Source organism: Thrips palmi, unplaced genomic scaffold (genome assembly GCF_012932325.1).
Source record: "Thrips palmi isolate BJ-2018 unplaced genomic scaffold, TpBJ-2018v1 HiC_scaffold_5, whole genome shotgun sequence".
NCBI classification, from domain to species: domain Eukaryota; kingdom Metazoa; phylum Arthropoda; class Insecta; order Thysanoptera; family Thripidae; genus Thrips; species Thrips palmi.
Genome location: NW_023144632.1, coordinates 15686849 through 15708373, shown reverse-complemented (window position 1 = coordinate 15708373; position 21525 = coordinate 15686849). Strand labels below are relative to the sequence as shown.

The 21525-nt window shown below is 55.6% G+C and overlaps 2 protein-coding genes across 2 annotated transcripts; one reads left to right on the top strand and one right to left on the bottom strand.

The window, feature by feature from the left end:
• LOC117651208 (serine/threonine-protein kinase meng-po) lies at nucleotides 1-15232 on the top strand. The gene is made up of 7 exons (XM_034395021.1): nucleotides 1-20; nucleotides 1141-1422; nucleotides 9207-9378; nucleotides 9828-10091; nucleotides 10857-11212; nucleotides 12168-12543; nucleotides 15161-15232. Exons 1-7 carry the CDS (start codon nucleotides 1-3, stop codon nucleotides 15230-15232), a joined length of 1542 nt encoding a protein of 513 aa, XP_034250912.1.
• A 3440-nt stretch (nucleotides 15233-18672) lies between these two features.
• On the bottom strand, nucleotides 18673-19290 carry LOC117651207 (endocuticle structural glycoprotein SgAbd-2-like; the record flags this gene model as incomplete). The annotated part of the gene is made up of 2 exons (XM_034395020.1): nucleotides 18673-18994; nucleotides 19169-19290. Coding segments are annotated over 2 exons (315 nt in total), but the record flags the coding sequence as incomplete, so codon positions are not given.
• Between the last annotated feature and the right edge of the window lie 2235 nt (nucleotides 19291-21525).

Below are 21525 nucleotides of genomic sequence, written 5' to 3'. Positions count from 1 at the left end.
ATGATAAAATCTATTGAGAAGTACAAAAGAAACACTCCCAAGGGAAAAAGTCACACACGTCCCTAACTAAAGGGATATTTCGCGGCCCCTTGGTATAGGGATGGGACCCATGAAATGGCCAGTCCCTATGGATAGGGACAGTTCTCTTGTCAAAGGGCCGCGAAATATCCCTTTGAGTAAGGGACATGCCGCGGAGTGTTAAAGTGTTCAAAACATCTACCGCTTGAAGATCAATGTACAATATAAGAAACGCTTTGTTGAGTAAACTTTTGACGCTGATCAAATGGTAGCGTCGCCGACACTATCTACAGCGGTTTGCAAGATATACCTTTAATAGGTGTGTAGCAGGTTTGCCTACCTAACTGAGTCACCTAAGTGCGTCACCCTTTTCAGAAAATGTGCTTGAGCGTTTCTAAATAAGCGTTTTATCATTAATATGGGGAATTGAAAGTGTATTTTGCAAAATACCGATAAAATTCGAATTTTACCGTTAATTACCGATTTTTCGGCTCTTCGGTAAATTACGGTTATTTACCGTAATTTACCGTAAGTTTACCGGGTAATTTACCGCCTTCGCATCCCTAGCTGTGCGACGCGACGCCGCCCGACACGAACCAACCAGTTTTCGGTCCGTTTTCACCGTTTTCGATCACCACTACCGCAATTTCGATCATCATAAAAAAGTGCTGTCCAGAATTGCAGCAGAGTTGTCAATGGCATTTTCATCCCTTAGGAATTGCGACGTTTTCATCGCTTGGCAATGATGACAATTTCACAACGACACGGTGAAAACTGTGGTTAACATTAGAATTTCCTAAAAAACGCGTATGTCTTCACTCTGGGCCTCCTTGGGCGGGCAAACCAGGAGCCGTGTTTGCCGTGATAAATAATGACGACTTCATCAAAAAATTAATGGCATTTTCAGCAAAGTGCACTGTAAAAAGCTACGTAGTATCGCTTCGTAACGCTTCGTAATACGAAGAGAACGAAGGCATTGTAAATTCTACGAATAATTGCTTCGTATTACGAGGCAAAATCATTCAAAATACGAAGGATTCCTTCTTAGTACGAAGCAATTCTATAATGACTTCATTTTCTTCATATGCTTTTTTTGAGTGTGACAGTCATTTTTTTTTACAGTGCATCATCATGCGTCATCATCATCATTATCATCATCATCATCATCATCATCACTACCACCACCTTCATTATCGTCATTTTCATCATCATTTTCGTCATTATCATCATAGTCATCATCACCATCATCAGCATCAGCACCATCATCATCATCATCATCACCACCATTATCAACATCATTTCATCACCGTCCTCTCCATACTCGCCTCCTAGTGGTTCTCAATCCCAATGCTTTAAGGCTATGCCACTTCCAGGGATTCGTTTGCTGAGGAAAATACCGAGAAAGTTCACTGGACCGCACAGCGCTGTCGGAAGAGTTCCTACCTCGCCATCAGACTGATTGCCCAGCAGCGTGGGGGGAGGGGGAGGCGGCCTGCGGTGGCAGGGTGAGGGCGTGAGTTGTGGTGAAGGGGTTGGGAGGCGTCGTCCCGGTGAAGCTGTGGAGGGAAGCTGGTTTTGAGCACCTTCCCGGGCGCCAAGACGACCCTGTGTGGGCCGGCGAGGCGATCAAGGGCGGCAAGGGCGAGGGCAGGCCGCCGTGGATGTGGCGCAAGGCTTGGTTCGCACCGGCCTCCCCTCAAGGAGCGGATCGCAAGACACGGCGCTCACACCAACGCACGGTATCAGGGGCGGACTCGACTCAAAGAGCCTTTTGAGCCCGTGGCGCATGTGGAGCAAATGAACGCAGTGTGTCACGGACCCTCCGGCGGCGCTCCCCAGATGGGAAGAATGGAGGTGTTAGCGCCCCTCAGGCGTATACATTTTTCCGAGGGGGCCACCTCCCCCGTAATCCTGTGTACAAATTGGCTGGTAATCTCTGGTAATCCATGGCGTAATCACGTAATCCTTGACAAAATTCTGTCATTTTTCAACGTTTTTAGCGGTTTTTAGTCATTTTTCAACGTTACTGAGCTATTTTTCAACGTTTTCGAACCAATTTTCGAAAATTTCACGCGTAATCCCTGGTAAATATCCCGTAATCCCGTAATCTTGTGTACGCCTGAAATGAGAGTGGTGCCCCCTCGCATTTTTCCAAGAAGGACGGAAGCGCCAGTGCGCTTGAAGTGAGGAGTAACGCGCCGCTTGACTCGACTTTAGTGTAACGCGCGCGCGTCGGTGCTGATTATGAAGGACGGTGCAAAAGTGGATCAAGCATTCATTTCCACGAAGTGGGACACGACGCGACGACGTGCCGCATACCTGTTTGTGAGTGTGTGTGTGTGTGTGGGGGGGGGGGTGTATGTGTGTGGTGTGGGTGCAGGTTGTGGTGGTGGGGAGGAGGGGGACGGGAAGCGACTTCAATTTCGTCTCTCTTTTTTAGGCACGAAGTAGCCTTATTTACATTTAACATTCTGAAGCAAGGTTAAAAACCATAGCAGCTTTTTCAAAAGCGGTTAGTCCGTCCTTGAAGAAAAAAACACGGTGAGGTTAAAACCATGTTCCCGGGGAAACTATAATAAGGCAACGTCGTGCCTAAACACATAAGATTTTATTTGTTTGAAAGCAGAGGATGACACCTTTCAATTGAAAAGGGAAACTTTTGAACGGCGACCTCATTTTGGTCATTTTTAGCGAAGCACCAAAAACCTTTTTGAAAATACAGACGAAATTACCGTAAGAAAATTAGGTGTGAAAAGGGGAAAACAAGGAATTCCGTGCAGTCAGTACAGTACGGGCATTAAAACGCGGGTTTTAATGTCCTGCAGGCCAGCTCAGAGCAGAAGTTATGAAGCCCCTTAAAAGTGGGCCAGCACTTTAACGTCATTCCGCGCAACCGCCGTCCCCGCAGTGCGACCAGCTCGCAACGCTTCCTCTCAGACTCTTCGCAGTGGCCGGCAAAATGAATTCGAGGCTGTTGGCGCCTCGCGCCGCCTTACGCCGCGCGGCACTCGAAGCCCAAATAAGGCCTCCTCCTCGAACTGGATTGAAAATTTGCCGGATGGAGTGGTTTCCCACCCCTCGCTCCCTGTCAAGAGGCTGCCCGTGAACCTGCCTCGCCTGCTGGACACGCGGCGGGGCGGGGCGCGGCGGGGCGCGGCGGGGCGCGGCGGGGCGGGGCGGGGCGGGGCGGGGCGCGGCGGGGCGGGGCGCGGCGGGGCGCGGCGGGGCGCGGCGGGGCGCGGCGGGGCGCGGCGGGGCGCGGCGGGGCGCGGCGGGGCGCGGCGGGGCGCGGAGGGGCGCCCTCCCCTCCCCTCGGCAGCCCTTGGCCATGCCTTGGCCATGCCGGCCCTCGCAGCCTCCCTCGGCCCACCCGCACCGTGACGTCACACTGTGAGTGTGACGTCAGCGCCACCGATCGATACAAGGGCCGGGCAGAGGGCTCGTTTGCCTGTCTGTCCGCGGCTCTTGTGTTTTCATGAGGGCGATTCGAAAAGTGGCCGGGGGAAGGGGGAAGCGGCGCATCGCGGCAGTCACAGACGACTGTTTGAGTACTTCGATTGGCCCACCTGATTGCGTGCGAGCCCTGCAGGCCGATTCAGAGGGGCAACGAAAACACTCTCGGATTCGGTCTACTGTCGCGGCGGCACGGCGGCGCGGCGCGGCCCGGCCCGGCCCGCGGCGCGACCGCCGCCTCCACCTCCGAATCGGCGCGAGAATTCGGTTGCAGCCTCGTTCTAGCCGGCTGTTCCGGGGTGCTGGGGATGGGAGGGGGGAGGGCGGGAGCAGAGGGGGAGGGGGGAGGTAGGTTTGCCGCCCTGCCCCGCCGCCAGACGACCCAAGCCTTCCAGGTCAGCGGGCGCGCCGCGCCACTGCGCCGCCCACGCACTGGATCCGGCCAGAGCAGCGCCGGAGGCGACCTTCCTCCCCGTGACCTTTCTCAACGTGCTCGAACGCCGAGGACCGCGGCGGTGGCGTGGCGCGGTGGTGGCAAAGCGGTGGCGTGGCGGTAGCGGTGCGGTGGCGGCGTGGCGGTGGCGAGGCGTGGCGTGGCGTGGGGACGGTTGCAGCTGTGAGCGTGCTTGTCGACTCATTCCGTCCCAGGGATCGACGGGACTTCCTACTCGAATTCAGCGTGCTGCCAGCGTTTGCGGTCACGTAGGTGGATGTGCCTGGCCCTGGCCTGGAGGGCGTGCACGACAACCTAGAGGCCGTGCCGGGCAAACCTAGAGGGCGTACCGACAAACCTGGAGGATGTGCCCAACAAACCTAGAGGGCGTACCGACATACCTGGAAGGCGTTCCCGACAAACCTGGAGGGCGTACCGACAAACCTGGAGGGCGTTCCCAACAAACCTGGAGGGCGTGCCGACAAGCCTGGAGGGCGTGCCTGGCGAACCTAGAGGGCTAGTGGGCTATAACACGGGAAGGGCTCGGGTTCGATGCCGAGGCCCTTGACTCTTTTCTTCAGTTTACCGCTCTAGTCCGGTACCATCAGTCAGAGTGTTTGGGCACAGAACGTGTTCGTTGGGCTCAGTGGGTAAGAGCGTCGATCACCATCAACTATCAAGTCAGCTATCACGTTGTGCCCAACTCCGACTGACGGTGCCTGGTAGCGCGGTCGAGCGTGTGCCTGCACTGTCAGCGGGGCGTCCCTGGTTAGTCCCCGGCGCACTGGCCCACTAGACTACGTCACCGGACACCAGCCCTGTGCCACCCTATGCGCAGCAGAGTGCGACGACGCGTGACGCGTTCACAGAGGGCCTCAGGCGCCCTCGGGGCTGTATAGGGCCAGGCTCCCCAGAGGGCACGGTTCACCTGACCCGCAATGCTTTCCTGGCTTCTCCAATATACGCTGCTTCCCCCCTCCCCCTCTCTTTTTTCCCGGGTGCGCTAGATTCAACCAGAGCTCTCCTAAGACTGGGCTCTGCTGGGCCTCTTCACTGCTCTCCACACGGAAAAAAAGGATTAGTTGTAACAACTAACATGTTGGTTGGAATGCGTCCAAGGAAGATTTTAGTTGCTGCGGCTAAAAGTTTGCTGCAGGAGCAATAATATTAGTTTGACCAACTAACAAATTAAAGTTGGTACAAGGATAAAGTTGATTGTGCCTACAATATGTTAGTTGTGATGACTAACATGAGCGTCACGAGAGAAAATAAGCTTCGTATAAGAAAAACCTTCAGCGGGTATCGATCGCGGAATCTGTGATCTGAGAGCTGCTGAGGCTATCCACTCCGCTGTGGTGAGCTGATAGCGGGAGAATGCCCAATGACGCTGATACAGCAAACTGACCGATGCTAGGACAAGCGACGATTAAATCATCGCCCGAAAGTCGGGTCTCCTAAGAATGTCCGCAGCGCAGTGGGCAGCGTCTCTGATTGACAAACGACAGGTCCTGAGTTCGATTCCCGCCGCAGACTTTTTTCTGTGCGTGGTTTATTTTCTTCCGTGACGCTCGAGTTAATCCTCACAACTAACATAGTGTAGGAATAATCAACTTTATCCTTGAGCCAACTGTAGTTTTTTAGTCGTTTCAACTTATAAATTCGTTCGAGCAGCAAACTTTTAGTCGTGAAAACTAAAATCTTCTTTGGACGCTTTTCAACTAACATGTTAGTTGTCACAACTAATCCTTTTTTTTCGTGCAGGAGTCTAGGGCCCTCGCCTCCGCTTGGCTTCGCTTGGCTTGGCCCGGCTCCGCGTTGCCCCGCTTTGCCTGGCTTCTCCACACCGCGGCCCGGCTGACAGGGCAAGTTGCTCAACGACAAATGGACGCTCAGTCCCTCTTGCCCTTGCATACGAAATGTGCCCCCCGAGGCTCCGAGCGACGCAAAAGTGGAGCGAACGAGGGGCTTCCCACCTGTACCAGCAGACTAGTTCGAGAGTTGTTGTCACCGCTCTGCCTCTCTCGCACCTGTACGGGACAACCCGTGAGTGAGGGAGAGGAGCGACGAAAACGGTTCCCGAATAAATCAATCTTCCGGGCCGGTGGCGCCCGCAACCTGGGTCGGCAGACGTCGCTCGGGCGTCGGAAACGCGGTCACGGTGAACCCGAGCGGGTGGCGAGGGGGGACGAAGCGACAGCGGGCCTCGATGCACTCCTAATCCCTTGCCGGTACACTCGGTGTTGCGGAGACGGTAAAATCTGGGGCTCGCCAGACCGAACCAACATGGCGGTGCTAAATACTACCACCTATTTACGTGCCCATGGATTGCTCTCCGAACGAGGAATCCGTTGGTGGGGGTCCCGCGTTCGGTTCGAGTCCCATAAGCGACTCTAAAGCTACAAACGCGTCCAGAATTTTGGCCACCTCCACCGCGGTCTTCTGGCCCACTGTGCGCCGCCGAAACACAATTACCACCAGGAAAGGCTGGGGAATGTTGCCCGCCTTTCGATTCAGAGTGTGGCAGCAGCGACGCGTCAGCCTCGTCATGTGCGGGGCGGGCTGCAGCGAGCTTGTCGATCGCAGCCCCTTGCTGTGCACAAAAAAAAAAGAAAAAAAAACGCGCCAAAAAACACCTTGGCAGCGCAAATCTGAAAAGGCCAGTGTGTGTCACAACAAAGCGCATTTCTTGTGACACACAGTTATGGCAACACTCTGAATCCGTTAGCGACACACACGTTGCTAAAATGCAGAATATGCCGCCTTTGCAAAGTACGCCAATCTCGTGCTCGGCGGACGATGCGAAAAAGGCGGCTCGCAAAAAGTACCGCCAACTGCGCGGCAGCGCGGCACGGAACGGGCGGGAAAGGTGCCGAGGGGCGGCAAGGCCGTTCTAAAATAACGGGATTTAAAGGACGGCCGCTGCCTATGCAAATTCCCTGCCAATGACGGCCCGGGAACAGTTACTGCCTTCCGCTTTACAGTGAGAGGGAAATCCGATTTGGCTTGTTAACGCGTTCGCTGCCATGCGAGAACACCCACGCTCGTATTAGGCCGGCCCGGACTGCGATGCGCAAGAGCACCGAGGCCGTACCTTTTTCTTTCCTTTTTTGGCTGGGAGGTGCTCTGATGATGGAAAGTGGACTGGTGTACATTTTTGCGGCCACTAGTTTTGGGTGGCGAGGTCTATCACAGTCTGAGCCAAACCACGGACCGAATGATTCGCGCTATACACGCAACGCGTATCGGCTTTTGATTTCGTTCCACGCTGCCACGCACGTCAAAGGGATGATCTGCTCAATGTTTCTGCTCTGCTGGGTTTCGACTGGGCTCTGATGACCGGAAAGGGGTACCAGAAAATCCCGTCAGTTTCGCGTCCCGGAAGCGGGAGGTGAACTCTGGCGTCCGTGTTTACCGATGCCCGTGATGCGGCCTGTCAAACTGCTGGCAAAACAGCCAGTAACAGGCGGTGGCCTCCCCTCGGTTTACGTATATTGGTACATTGCGAGCCATCCTGCCGACGTTTCCAAGGCCTTCCAGTGTACAGCGTTAGGGGCCGGCCTTCAAAGGGCTGTAATTATCGAGCCACTTTAAGCAGGAGATACCTCTCCTTCGGGCAAAAACGCCGCGTTTACACTACACCGTAAGTTGATGAGACTCCATTCGCCTTCCGATTGAGAGGTATAGTCGCGTGTCGACGTGTTGACGCACTGTCAAGCCGAGTGTGAAAAGCGGCACACTGCGAGGGAATTCGCGAGCGCTGCTTGCTCGTGCTTGCTGCCCGCGAGCAACTCGAACGCGTCGACGCCCCGGTGCCCCGCGGAGTCTGCACGCTTTCAAGTGGAGCATTCCACAAGTGTGGAGGCTGCAAGGCTTGCTGCAAGGTGCGCACCTCCGCATTGTGGAAAATCTCGGCCGAGGGGGAAATCACTTTCAAAAATTGTGACCCGACTACTCCCTATTACGTTCTATTGCGCTTTGTTACGCTACGACAGAAGTCTAATTACGTTTGCAAATATCGAGATTTAAGCTTAAATCAGACCCTTATAACGGAAAATTCAGAAAATTTTGGCTATTACGCTATTACTGTTACGCGTCATCCAAGGAATCGGTGACCTGACTATTACGCGAGTGATTTTCCCCTCGATCTCCGCACTTGGCTTGACAGTGTGGCGGGCAAAACCGCGAGTGGCCGCGTGCACTAGCTTCGCCTTACCGTCTCGAACCTTTGAGGCTTTTGGTTGTCCGCTTTTCCTCCGCCTTCGGACGCTCGTATTTGCTGCCTCGTCAACATTCGAAAGCTGTGCCTTTTCAACGCTGTGCTGAATGCCGGAATCGCACTGAGAAAACCGGAGGGAGGACAGGACAGCCCTCGCCTCAAAGTTGGGCGCCGCCGTTCCCAGCCTCGCGGGCGGGGGGGGGAGGGGTTTTAAACAGTGCAGTGCACAACATCGATGCGCGCTGTCTAAAAGCAGCGGCGGCAGATTATGGAGCACTCCGCCGGAGTTTGGCCAGGAGAGTCTGCCGTGTCTGTCTCCCTCGCGCACCACCATCAACGGGGTGCAAGAGTGCACCCCCGTGGGTGCAAGAGAGAGAGAGAGAGAGAGAGAGAGAGAGAGAGAGAGAGAGAGAGAGAGAGAGAGAGAGCGGCCACAGCGCGGCGCCGAATGTCATCAGCGCGACCCTGTTTCTGTTCATCGTGTTTACCGTCCACCCCGCGGGGCCTGGCGGGGCCTGGCGGGGCGCAGCGCGCGCAGCCTCGGCCCGGCCTGCCCGGCCTGCCTGCCTCGCGTTCATTATGCAGCCAAATGGAACCGAGACCGAGACCCGGCAAACACGGCCAAGCACTCACACTCTTTGCGTGTGTGTGTGTGTGTGTAGGTGTGTGTGTGTAGGTGTGTGTGTGTGTGTAGGTGTGTGTGTAGGTGTGTGTGTGTGTGTAGGTGCGTGTGTGAGTGTTGGCTTGTGTGTGCGTGTGTGTGTGTACACGTGTGTGTTTGCGCCCGCTCGCTCGCCATGGCACCATTGCGCGCATTGCATCTCTGTCCCCAACCAACCAGCACTCCGCCTGCGACTCTACCGATAACTACACCTTCTTTTTCTAAAAAAAAATTATACATATATTTTTTGCCAGGAACATAGGCCTTTGGCGCTTTGACAGTGTGTGAGTGTGTTTTGTGTGGTCATTGCAGATGCTGGCGTCGAGCGGGGGTGGCGGCGGCGGCGGGGGCGGCGGGGGCGGCGGGGGCGGCGGGGGCGGCGGGGGCCACCGAGGCCGCTGGCGGCGCCTCGGCAGCCCCGGCAGCTCGGACAGCTCCGACTCGGCGGGCTCCCTGCACCGCGTCCTGCACCCCACCCTGCCTGACGTGGACCTGCACGAAGAGTATGACGTCATCCGCGCCCTGGGCGACGGCTGCTTCGCCAGGGTGCTCCTGGCCCGGCACCGCGCCTCCGACTCCACCGTGGTGCTCAAGGCGGTGCGTACACTGCGTGGACCCGAGAGGTGCACACATGGGATGCGGAGGTGTGGAAGTTCCAGTGGGCCAGAAGACCGGTGGAGGCGGCCAAAACTCTGGACGCGTTTCGAGCTCCAGAGTCGCTGAACAGGACTCGAACGGAATGGGTGAGCCCTCCTCGTCAGGAAAGCTATCCATTGGTAGGGTCACACGGTCGGTTTGAGTCACATCTAGCAACTCCCGTCTTGGATTTTGAACGTCTCCACGGGTCTTCTGGCCAGGCCTGACTGCCGAGTCCCTGCAGTAGTATTCGCACTTGGAAGTGCAGAGTTTTCAGTCTCGACACTTGGTGTGCTGACTGCGAAATCTCCACTTCAAAGTGTCGAGAATCACTCCACTCTCAAGTTTGCTGTGCGATCAGTGTATCACAATTTGTAAGACTGATGCGCCTGGCCTCCGCCCCACTGCAGGTCCACTGCGAGCTGACGACCCTCAGGGAATTCTACCGCGAGTACCACTACGCGTACCGCCTGTCGCCGCACCCCAACATCGTGAACACCTTCTCGGTGGCGTTCCGCGCCCCGCTGGAGCAGAGCCTGGTGTTCGCCTCGGAGGCCGCCCCGCTGGGCGACCTCATGGGGCTGGTGCGTGCTGGCGGGCTGCCCGAGGCCCCCGTCAAGCGCGTGGCTCAGCAGGTCGCCGCCGCCCTCAACTTCATGCACACTTCCAGGCTGGTAAGGGCAGGCCGGGGGCCGAGCCTGGGGCCGAGCCTGGGGCCGAGCCTGGGGCAGGCCGGCAGGCATACCAGACGGCAGGCTGCTTCCGAGAGTCGCTGTCGTCGTCGCTCTGTCTCTCTCGCGCCTGTACGGGAAGCCTGTACGGGACGCCCCGTGAGGGCGAGCGAGACAGACAAAAGCGGCCCTCGGACAGTGTGCAGACCTCGGTGCAGACGAGCCAAGGGCCGCGAAGGGTCGAGGAGGGCTGCCGCTTCCGCATAGCGAACGCGTCGGCCGGAGCAATGCAGCTATGCAGACCGCAGTCGGTGCGAGGGAGCAACGAATCGCACCCTATCCCGGGAATGCCGCGCCCTTCAGTGGCCGGATTCTTGCGTGAAATCGGTCGAAACCTCGCGATAGCCCTGCGGAATCTGGTGAGACATCGGGAAATCGGGAGTGATTCCATCAAAGTCCCGCGAAAGCTTCCGGAGACTCGTGAAATCTGGAAACATGAAAACGTAGACTTCACTCGTGTAAATCTTGTCAGCATGTCAGAAATCCAACATGCCTGGAAACCTGATCAAAATTCACGCACCTCTGAAAGCTGAAAACTTATTCTGAGATTCCGCAAAATTCAGGCTTTCAGTAGAGTAAGTTTTCAGAATTTCCGCTTTTCAGAGGTGCCCGAATTTCGATCAGGGTTGCTGATATTCTCACAAAATTTACACGAGTGTCTTAGACTTGTGTGGAGGGCAAGAGAGGTGAAGGCGTACCGCTCTGCAGGTGCACCGCGACATCAAGCCGGAGAACATCCTGGTGTGGCACGCGGACTGCACCCTGGTCAAGCTGTGCGACTTCGGGAGCACGCGCACGGTGGGCGAGCTGGCGATGCGTCCGCGCGGCGCGTGGTGCGCGGCCCTGGCGCCCGAGCTGACCGACGCGGTGCGCAACGAGCGCGTGCCCTCCAAGCCCGCCGCCGACGTCTGGGCCCTCGCCGTCACCATCGTCGTGTGCCTGACGGGGAACTCGCCGTGGCACACGCCCGCCGCCATCGCCGACCCCAACTACAGGGCCTACCGGCGCTGGCAGAAGCGGCGCACCGCCCAGGTGCCACTCGCCTTCAGGAAGTTCTCGCCCAGGTGAGGCTTCCCTCCCCCGACTGGCTTCCCGCCTGGAGGGCCTGCACTGTCAAACTCGACACTAGGAGCGCCCGACGGCCGCCGCGTAGGCCAGCCCGCCGCACCGCCACGCGCCGTCCGCGCCGAGTAGCCCCCTCTCCCCTCGTATATTTCCAAGAGACGAGAAAACGCTCTGCATAAGCACGCCTGGCAGGTAAATGTACCATCTGATAAAAAGTGTTTCCCCCCGAGCAGGCAGCAAAATTGCAAAGTGTGAATAACCAGAGTGTTGAACTAGGTCAGGGGAAAAACGTCGTGTTGACGTGACCCAATTTCTGGTCGCGGCGTTGCGAAGCGTTAGCGCCTCGAGCTGCAGCCCCTGTAGACTGATACCGAGCGTCGTTTTCGTCGCCCTGTCTCTCTCGCACGTGCAGGGGAGGCCTAAGGGTGCGAGAGAGACAGGGCGACGAAAATCGACCCTCGGAATCAGTCTGCTGCAGCCTGCAGCTAGCCCCGGAGATTAAAGCATTGACGCTGACTTTTTTTCCTGCCCCCTCCCCCTGCCCCCTGCCTCTGGCGCGACGGCCACGGCGGGGCGACAAGTCAATCAGTGTCCTGGCGAGGCGAGGCGATTGAAGCGGCCGGGGCAACACGGCTGGGGCGACTCTTTTGAGCGTTTTGAGCTCCAATGGCGGTGGAGCCACACGTTCGGTTCGAGTCTTCTGGAGCTCAAAACGCGTCCGGTCTTTTGGCCCTGGAGCCCGCTACTCTGCACGAAAAATAAACAGATTAGTTGCCAGACGCCCCAAAGAACATTTCAGTTGATATTTCCAAAAGAAGTTGTCGTAACGAGCGCTTTAGTTTCTATATCTTAACAATTGCGGTAAAGCAACTTATTTTATTTTAAATTTTATCAACTAATCTGTTCCTTGGGACCGCTGAGAATCGTGACGACTAATTCTCTTTTCCGCGATAGGCTGCTGCGCATGCTGAAGCGCATGCTGGAGGCGCACCCGGAGAAGCGGCCGGCCGTCACCGAGGTCGACAAGTACCTGAAGGACGCCTGGTTCCTGGACGGCGGCAAGGGCCCCAGCCCGTCCTCCTCTGCGCACGCCGTCTTCGCGGGGTCGCCCACGGAGCCGTACGGGCCCCAGCCACGCGGGCCTCGCGCCAACGGCCAGCCCAGGGGCCCCAGGGGGCACTTCAACGTGTGCCCGCAGTGCCCCGAGCCCACCTCCGGGCCGGCGGACAAGCCCGACCCCGCCAAGGGCCGCCTCCGGGACATCCTGACCAGCTACGGCCTGGAGACCACGGTGGACGAGGGCACGGCCAACCAGCGCATCGAGGCCTGGGTGGGTACACTGTGGAGAACTCCTCACTGACCGGCGCGAGGGGGTAAAACACTCCGGTGAACCTTGTACAGACTACTCCCTATTACGGGGTATTACACTTGTATTACGCATGTATTACGCCTCGATTTCATTGAAAAATGACATTTTTTGATACTTTTGGTCCCACAATGTATTACTATTACGCGTATTACGATGTAATAGCCGACTTTTGTGTACAGGGTATACCGCGAGTGTTTACCCCCCTCGGCCCGGCGCGCGGCGCGGAGGGATTCTCCGCACTTGGAAGTGCGTTTGTTGCAGTCTCCCCCTGCAAGTGTGGAGCAGCTCACGGAACCCCTATCTCTTGCCACACTTGCAGGGGGAGACTGCAATGTCCGCACTTGCAAGTGCGGAGCCTGCAAGTCGCACCGCCCCGCGCCCCACGCAGCGAGGCTCAACAGTGAGCAGCCAGCTGGCTGGGGCGCGGGGGCTCCGCGCGGGGAGGGGCGTGCTAACGCGGGGCGTCTTGCAACAGGTGCGGAGCTGCCAGCGCCCCCCGTCGTTCCACGAGTCCGTGGGCATTTGAAGGTCGCTCGCCCTGGTGCCGCCTCCAGTGCCGCCAAGGGCGGGCGAGGCGCGCCAGGGCGACCAGGGCGAGCGGGGCGAGCGGGGCGAGCAGGGCCCCTCCCGGCGCGCGGTGCACGCTGCGGACGCTGGGCACGCTGCGCGGCACACTGGACACGCTGCGCACGCTGGGCACGCAGCGGACGAAACTGGACACGCTGCGCACGCTGGGCACGCTGCGGACGCTGGGCACGCTGCGCGGCACACTGGACACGCTGCGCACGCTGGGCACGCAGCGGACGAAACTGGACACGCTGCGCACGCTGGGCACGCTGCGGACGCTGGGCACGCTGCGCGGCACACTGGACACGCTGCGGCACGCTGCACGGGCACGCGGCGACACTGGACACGCTGCACGCTGGCACGCTGGGGCACGCTGCACCGCGGCACCTGGGACACGCTGCACACGCTGGGCACGCTGCACACGCTGGGCACGCTGCGCGGCACACTGGACACGCTGCACACGCTGGGCACGCTGCGCGGCACGCTGCACACGCTGGGCACGCTGCGCGGCACACTGGACACGCTGCACACGCTGGGCACGCTGCGCGGCACACTGGACACGCTGCACACGCTGGGCACGCTGCGCGGCACCTGGACACGCCGCCACCGGGACCTCGCGGCGAGGACACGCTGCACACGAAAACACTACCCTGAAGACGGCTACGCGCGCAGCGGCGCCACCTGCACCCATCGGTGGAGCCGCGCTCGTCGAGCAAAACTCGACGGAGGGCCGGTCCCTCGACGTGGATCCGACTCAGTCGGGCGCTCGTGCATCTCGCGACCCTCGGACACAGGCCGTGCTGCATCAGCGCCTCGCCGCCGTGCTGCACACCCTCAACCTCCAACATCCCCTGCCCGACCCCCGGCCAGCCCCACGGGCCAGCCCGCCCGCCGGCCAGGGGTCCGGCTCCCGCGACGCCGATGCGGGAAGGCCTCGGGGATTGCATCGGTGGGTCGTCGACTGCAGAACAAGGCCGTGCTGCTGTGCCTCCTCGTGTGCCTCTTCCTCAAGATGGCCCTCTGGCTGTAGGCCGGCTCAGCCCGCCCGGCTCAGCCCGCCCGGCTCGGCCCCAAGGGGATTCGCGGCTCTCTTGTGCGCGACGCGATGGGGAAATTGCACAATGGGAATGATTGTCATCATCGGTGGGTCTCGACTGCAGAACGTCCTAATCTTACTTCTATTCTCCTAGGACACTGGTGAAACTGAAGCTTGGTTCCATCCTAGCGCACAACTGCGCTTGAAGTCAAGTTGGAGGAGAAACTCTCCCAGGCATTTGGACAGGCGCGAGGGGAGCGGAGTGCTGGGCCTGAAATTAATCGTAGCAGCACTTACGCTTGATGAGAGGCGTGCGAGTGCGCTGCAGTTCTGCCAGTAGATTGACGCGAATATCCCTTTGTTTGGGTGCGTGCCCGTGGGTGCACTTTGAGGAATCTCGGCGCAGCAGCGCGGCTAGTTTCGACGAGGACACGGTGGTGCATGTGCAGCACGTCCGGATGGACAGGACGATTAAAGATGCAAGGCCTTCAACTTGTGTTTTCTCTGTTTTACTATGTGCAGCGTCCGGGTGGACAGGATGACTAGGGAGGCAAGGCCTTCGTCTTTTAATTTCTCTGTGTTACTGTGTGCGGATGTACGAATGGACAGGGCGACTAAGGAGGCAAGGCCCTCATCTTGTGTTTTCATTGTGTTACTAGTATGTATGTCCGAATGGAAAGGGCGACTAAGAGGGCAAAGCCTTCGTCTTGTTTTTTCTCTGTGTTACTATGTTACTATGTGTTACTATGTTACTATGTGTCACTATGTTATATGTTACAAAGTGTTACTTTGTGTTAGAAAAGCCTACGTATGCGACTTTGTGCCAAGTAGAAGCGTGTTTGAGCGCGTTAGTTTGTTAAGTGTTATTTTACTGTTATCTTGTTGGTGTTTAGTCCCCTCTTAAACTCAAACTCAAACTTGATTCAAAAGACCATTGTCTAAATTTTTGAGCGTTCCTTTGCATATCGTTACTAGAACATCAACTGCAGACTAAATGTTTATGTACCTTTATTCTCCACAAGTATTGACTTATTCAAACATCTGTGAGCACAATTTCACACACAATTCATGTATATTACCATGTAGTGTTTAAGTATTTATAAAATTGTACCTATAATATATGCACACATTTGTACATAACTTGCACCTATACAAATACGCCAATGCATATGAACCAAAGGTCCATGAGCATTTAGAGTGGAGGGGTGCCGTCATGTCTCAGCATTCTGCAGGGGATGATTAGGCGTTCATATTGTATTCTTGACTTAAATACTTTGATGATTTCTCAGTGTTTAGACTGTCTGTTTTCTTCGCACGATGTGTGTTCGTAGAAAAGTGAGATAAAACTTGCGCAGTATTTCCTCCCTGTCAAACCATGTGTGGAGAGCTCCTCACTTCCTGGTGCGGGGGAATTCCCCGCGAGTGGAAACTTTCACGCCGCCGCATTCAAAGAGTGGAGTTCTCCACACTTGGTTTGACAGTGATTTGCCTTTCTGTAGACATATTTTTTCTAAACCTACACACACGTCGATGGATCAGTTTCACATATCGTGAAGTAGGCTAAGGGTAACGAATGGACTGGGCGCGCTCTTGTGCAACGGAAAGAAAACAATGTGCTGTGAGGTTTCAAGCATGTACATATAATTAGGTCGCGATTTAAGCGTGTGGTGTGCTGGCGCACCGTGGGAATAAAGAGAGTTCTTTGGAATGAGTATTTATCAGGGCATTGGCCTGGCCGTACCAGTTGGCCTACAGTCTCCGAAAGCAAAGTCGCATTCACCTTGATGCAGGTGGGCGGTCAGGGTCCGCTCGGATGCAAAGAGCTTTCCAGAGTGTCCACTCGTCCCACGGAGGGCGAAGGCCTTAAGGTGTCCACTCGTCCCGCGGAGCGCGAAAAACTGGGGTGTCCACGGGGTGACGGAACTTTTCCGTGACGCTCTCGTTCGTTACAAGCAACCCTGCACCAATTCATCGACTGATTCCTCACATCGCCATAATCGCTCTGTCACTCTCGCCCGCGAGAGGTTTTCCGCGTCAGTGCGAGAGAGAGGGAGCGACGAAAGCCACCCCACCCATACGGAGTCGTGGTGCACTCGAACGAGGCTGAGCGCCGCGCGCTTGACGGCCACCCCCAGGACGCCCCCAGGACACACAGGCAGCCTGCCGGAGAATGCGATGCGCTCCCTTCGATGTTAAAGTAACTGTTCAAGGTTCAAGCTCAACCCTCCATTCCAAAATTAGAAATCCCGAAAAAGAAAGCATAACTACTCGGAAACTGGTACGTGCTTTACGGCTGCTCTCATACCTTACAAAAAAAAGTTCTAGTAATTTTTTTACAAAGAAATTTAAGCACACATTTATGACTTCAACTACGAAAAATTCCTTTGAATTTACGAAACAAATTCTTTGTGAAATGCTTTAAGTGTTGTAGTTTTAATCCGACACCTCGTGAGGCTTTTTATCTTCGGTGTTTTCCAAGAACTCGTTTTTCAGGCCGCGTGATCGCTTGGTGGCTATGGTATCTCCCAAAGGCGGCCGCGCGGCAATATTTTTAATCTGAGAAGCCTGAGGCCTGTGGCCCTAGTACCACTCAATTTTGAGGCGAATGTCACCGAAATTTTTTCTTCTTTTTGTGTAGACACATCGCTATCGCTGTGATCCAGCGCATACAAAGTAGTATTGCGTTTTTGCATAAGTTTCAGCCGCCGCTCGGCGCTCAGGTTCAGACAATATTTATCTTAATGGACCAATGTATTCTCTTCGTAGCTGTGTGACTTCAATTATGGAAAAATACGTATTCTTGTACTAAGAAAAGGGCATTAAACTAACAGCAATATTTTTTCTCGTTACTTGTTGCGGCCTTCTTAATCCAAATCATAACTATTTTTCTCTTTCGCGCCTTATTAGAATAACCCTGTAAAAGGTAGCTAAATTTTATTTTTAAAATTTAGTTAGAAGAAATTCAGATTGTACCCGATCAATATTTGCACGTATTTTTCCATAAGAACTCCTCGTTCTGTACCACTGACTGTTTATGTAAAAAGTGACTTTCTGACTTTCTTTCAAAAACTTTTTGTTCGGCGTCGTCCAAGGGAGCAAAAACTGAAATTATGCTGTGCATTTTTTTTTTCTGGAAAAAAGTTAAAAATTATAGTCAAACTAAAGTAACGTAAATTGACCTTACAAAAAGAAGTTTTTTTCTCTCCTCGGCGTCGTCGAAATTTTTAAATATAAACCGCAGGTAAAACAGGAAGTCGTCATAATGAAGTCATTACGATATCATCCAAGCCATCGAAAACTGGTCGAATATGGAGTCATGTCGACTGAGATTGTGACTCTGAGTTACACCTGGGCCGATACTTATTCACATTATTTATTAGATCGGTGTCAAATTTTGTAGGTTGTGTGTGTAGATGTTGAAACTATGTCACAATACAGGGTGGCTCATATAACGCACTTAAAAATGTACTGACAAAACTTCGATTGCTCGGCATGGCTTAAGAGCATGCATATGTAAAAGACGCGCTAAGTAGCAGATTTCATTATGCCGTTGGCTTAAGAGCCCACGAGAGAATGTTGCCACTGAAACCAAGATCCAGATTTCCGCCATTTTCCTGGATGATCACATACAAAAGTTTCAATTTTCCGTTTTACATCCTGTTTTGAAAACAAAGAAGGTTACAAACATAATGCGGAGGACAATAATATAATGAAACCAAGTTTAACGATTGAGATTTTCTATGCATAGCGTATGCGTAAAGATACTCGTGTAAAGATGACAACAAGATGTTTGTAAGCTACCGGGTCTCATATGCAGGGTCTCAAAAGAAGGAAAAATTGAAGCCCCACCTGTCTCGCGGGTGAACGGTGAACCATGCTGGTAGTTTAACTTTGAGATGACATTGCCATTGTTTGCATTTTTGAAGTGCGTATCTTATGGACCGCCCAATTTTCGATGTTACTACTATATATATACATTATTAAACGTCTATAGATTATTTCCACAATCTTGTCACATCTGGATTATGGAGGGATATGACTCTCTTCTGAAAACTGTGTATCAAAATACTCTCAATAGATTTTGATAAGTAGGTTGGTGTTGTTTTTCCACTTCCCACCCCACTTCACCCCACTTCGGCTCGACAAGGCCGCCCCGTGCCTGGCGGCCCCGCAAACACACTCCGAATACCAGTTATTCTGTCTGGCTGGCTGGCCGGCCGGCGGGGAGACGAGATAAACATTTCCGCTGCTGCGCGGCGTGCCGTATGCGATTCGGCCGCCGGCGGTTTGGCTCCGTCTCTCTCGCACCTGTACGGAACGCCCCATGAGTGGGAGAGAGACAGAGACTGACCGCGGTGATGGCGGGGATAGCGCTGTTCCCGGAGGTGCGGTTGGGGAAAGTGCCCGCGAGAATAACGACGAAAAATCGGTTCTTGTTTTTTTTTTCTTTTCTGAGATGAGGTTTTAATTTAAATAATTTAGTTTCGTTTTATATATACACAACATTAAGTTAGCCTTATCACTATGTACAGGGGTCTGGACGTCGGAGGGGCCGCGGTCGCGTCGGCCATGATGGTTCGGCCTGGAAATAAATTAGTGGTGGGGAGGGGAGGCGCTCACTGGCCGGGGATGTGGCTGCCCTTGGCGCGGAAGCCGTTCTCGTCGGCGATGTACTCCACGGTGATGGGGATGCCCTCGGGGCTGATGTACGAGTAGGAGCCGCTCTTGGCCAGGACGTACTCCCAGCCGCCGTTGGTGGTGATGAGGCGGCCCTGCTCGGACACCTGGGTGCCCTTGTCGTCGGAGAAGCTGCGGAACAGAGGGGGGCGTCAGCGTGGCGGTGTGGATTGTGGAGTGCAGTAGCTCACAGAGTCCCGTCAGGGTGCAAACGTGGAGAGCTCCACACTTGAAGTGTGGGAGACTGCGAACTGCACTTGCAAGTTTCCAGTTTGGAGTACGCGCCGCGTGGACGAGTGCACTTACCCGTGGGAGTACTGGTTGCGGTCGTCGCGGAGCTCCACGCGGGTGTTGGGCGGGATGACGACCTCCTCGGACAGCAGCTCGCCGCTCTCCTTGTTGGGGGTGCCGTAGTTGTTGGCGGGCGGGGCGGGGGCGGCCACGGGCGCGGGGGCGGGGGCGGCGGCCACGGGGGCGGGGGCGGGCCGGAACTCGGACAGGAGCTCACCGCCTTCCTTGAGGGGAGCGCCGTACGCGGCGGCGGGGGGGCCGTACGCGGGGGCGGGGGCGGCGTAGACTGGCGCGGGGGCGGGGGCGGCGTAGAGGGCGGCGGGTGCGGGCGCGGGGGGCGGGGCGGGCGGGGCGTAGACTGGCGCGGGGGCGGGCACGGGCGGCGAGTAGGCGACGGCGGGTGCCGGGGCGCTGGCCGGGACGGCGTACTGGGGCGCGGCGCTGGTGAGCGCCAGCAAGGCGAACAGGGCGATGCACTGGAACAGCAGCGAGGACGCCGTTAGCAGGAGACTTGGACGCCAGAGGCCGCGTGCTGGTTCTCGGTTTGCCTCGCACAGTGGGCCAGAAGACCGGTGGAGTCCGTCCCGGACGGGTTTTGAGCTCCACCGTCGCGAAATGGGAAACGAACCAAACGTGTGACCCCACCAACGGATTGCTCTCCGAACGAGGAATCCATTGGTGGGGTCGCACGCTCCGTTCGAGTCCTGTTTAGCGACTCCGGAGCTCAAAAAGCGTCTCGAGATGCCGCCTGCGACGGTCTTCTGGCCCACGGTGCCTCGCCTCGCCGGCCACTTACGATCATTGTGGTGCCTTGCTGTTGTGAGCGTTCACGTCGAAGTGGCTGTGGCTAGGTCGCGGTCGGCTTATATACCGGCCGGCGGCTGCCCCTTGGCTGCCCCGCCGCGCTGCCCCGCCGCCCCCCGCGCGCCCCGCTGCAGCCTGCAGCCTGCAGCCCTGCAGCCCCTGCAGCCCCTGCAGCCTCTCCGGACGTCACGGGCTGATAAGAAGTCGCGGATGCGGAGGGAGACAGGGCGGCAGACAGGGACGCGCGGCTGGACCGCACGCCGCGGCACGCCGCGCCATGCCGTGCACGGAACGGGACGCATTGCTTCGTTTTTTCTGCCGCAATTAAACTTGGAAACTTACGGCAGGAAGTGCCGGCGGGGGGGGGGGGGTGCGCGTGCCGCGGTAGTCGCATTGTCACCGCCATTCATGTTGCCTTTGGCTGTCAAAGTCAGTTGACTGGAAAAAGAAATCATTGCGTCCCACACAGGTAAAACTAACGTGTTAGCTATACCTACGCTTCATTCAAGTACACGTCTGGGCTGGGAGACTACACTGCAAATCCAAGTGTGAGACAGTCTCACACGATTAAGTGTGAGCCACTCCTTGCGAGCTTGGGACAAACGTGGCTCACACTTGTTAGCCACGACACTTCGCACTAAATAGTGTGAGACTGTCTCACACTTGGATTTGCAGTGTATACGATTGAAGTCAGGCGTAGAGAAGAAATTCAACCGTTTATTTAGACTGGCGCGAGTGGAACGGAACGGAGAACTTCACTTAAAGTAAAGTTAAGCGCAGCACTACGCTCCAAGATAGTTCCAACACAATGCACACAAGCATTATTGACGACATACTTTGGACGCGCCCAGACAAAACGTTGGTGGTGTCGCAACAACAAAAATCCTGGTACTACTCGTAAGACATCATGCTCTTTTTTTTTCGTTTTTTTTTTGGGGGGGGGGGGGGCGGATGAAAGGTAAGCAAAAAGCCTGCACCTATCAGCACTCGTGTAAATTTTGTCAGAATGTCAGAAACATGTCTGAAATCCTGATTCAAATTCGTGCATCTCTAAAAACTGAAATTCTGAAAACTTATTCTAAAATTGATGGCCTGCGTTTAGAATGTCCAGCTTTCAGGGATGCACGAATTTTGATCAGGTTTTCAGACAGGTTTCTGACGTTCTGGCAAGATATACACGAGTGAATGTAGGAACTCATACCGGCAGTCAGCCTGTCAGACATCGCGTCTGCCCAGCGTCCGCCAGTGACGGTGACAAACACATTCGGAGGAGTGACTAACCCACCGCATGGCCTCATTATCGAGCAAAACTATAAAACGCCGCATAGAATCAGAAGAACCGCCGCCAGGTATTCTGGGAAGCGAGACGAAAAACTCCCCCATGCCAGACTTTCGATGTGATACGCTTTCTCATAAATGGCTGCTGACCAATGATCATGGTCGGGACGTGGTGGCAGGTTCGGCGGTGGTTTTACTTTAGTTCCCACGACGGACACAAAATATGACAGTCATTTTATTGGTATTTTTTCGTAGTGATGTATGAAAAACTTACAGGACTTTCTAAAATT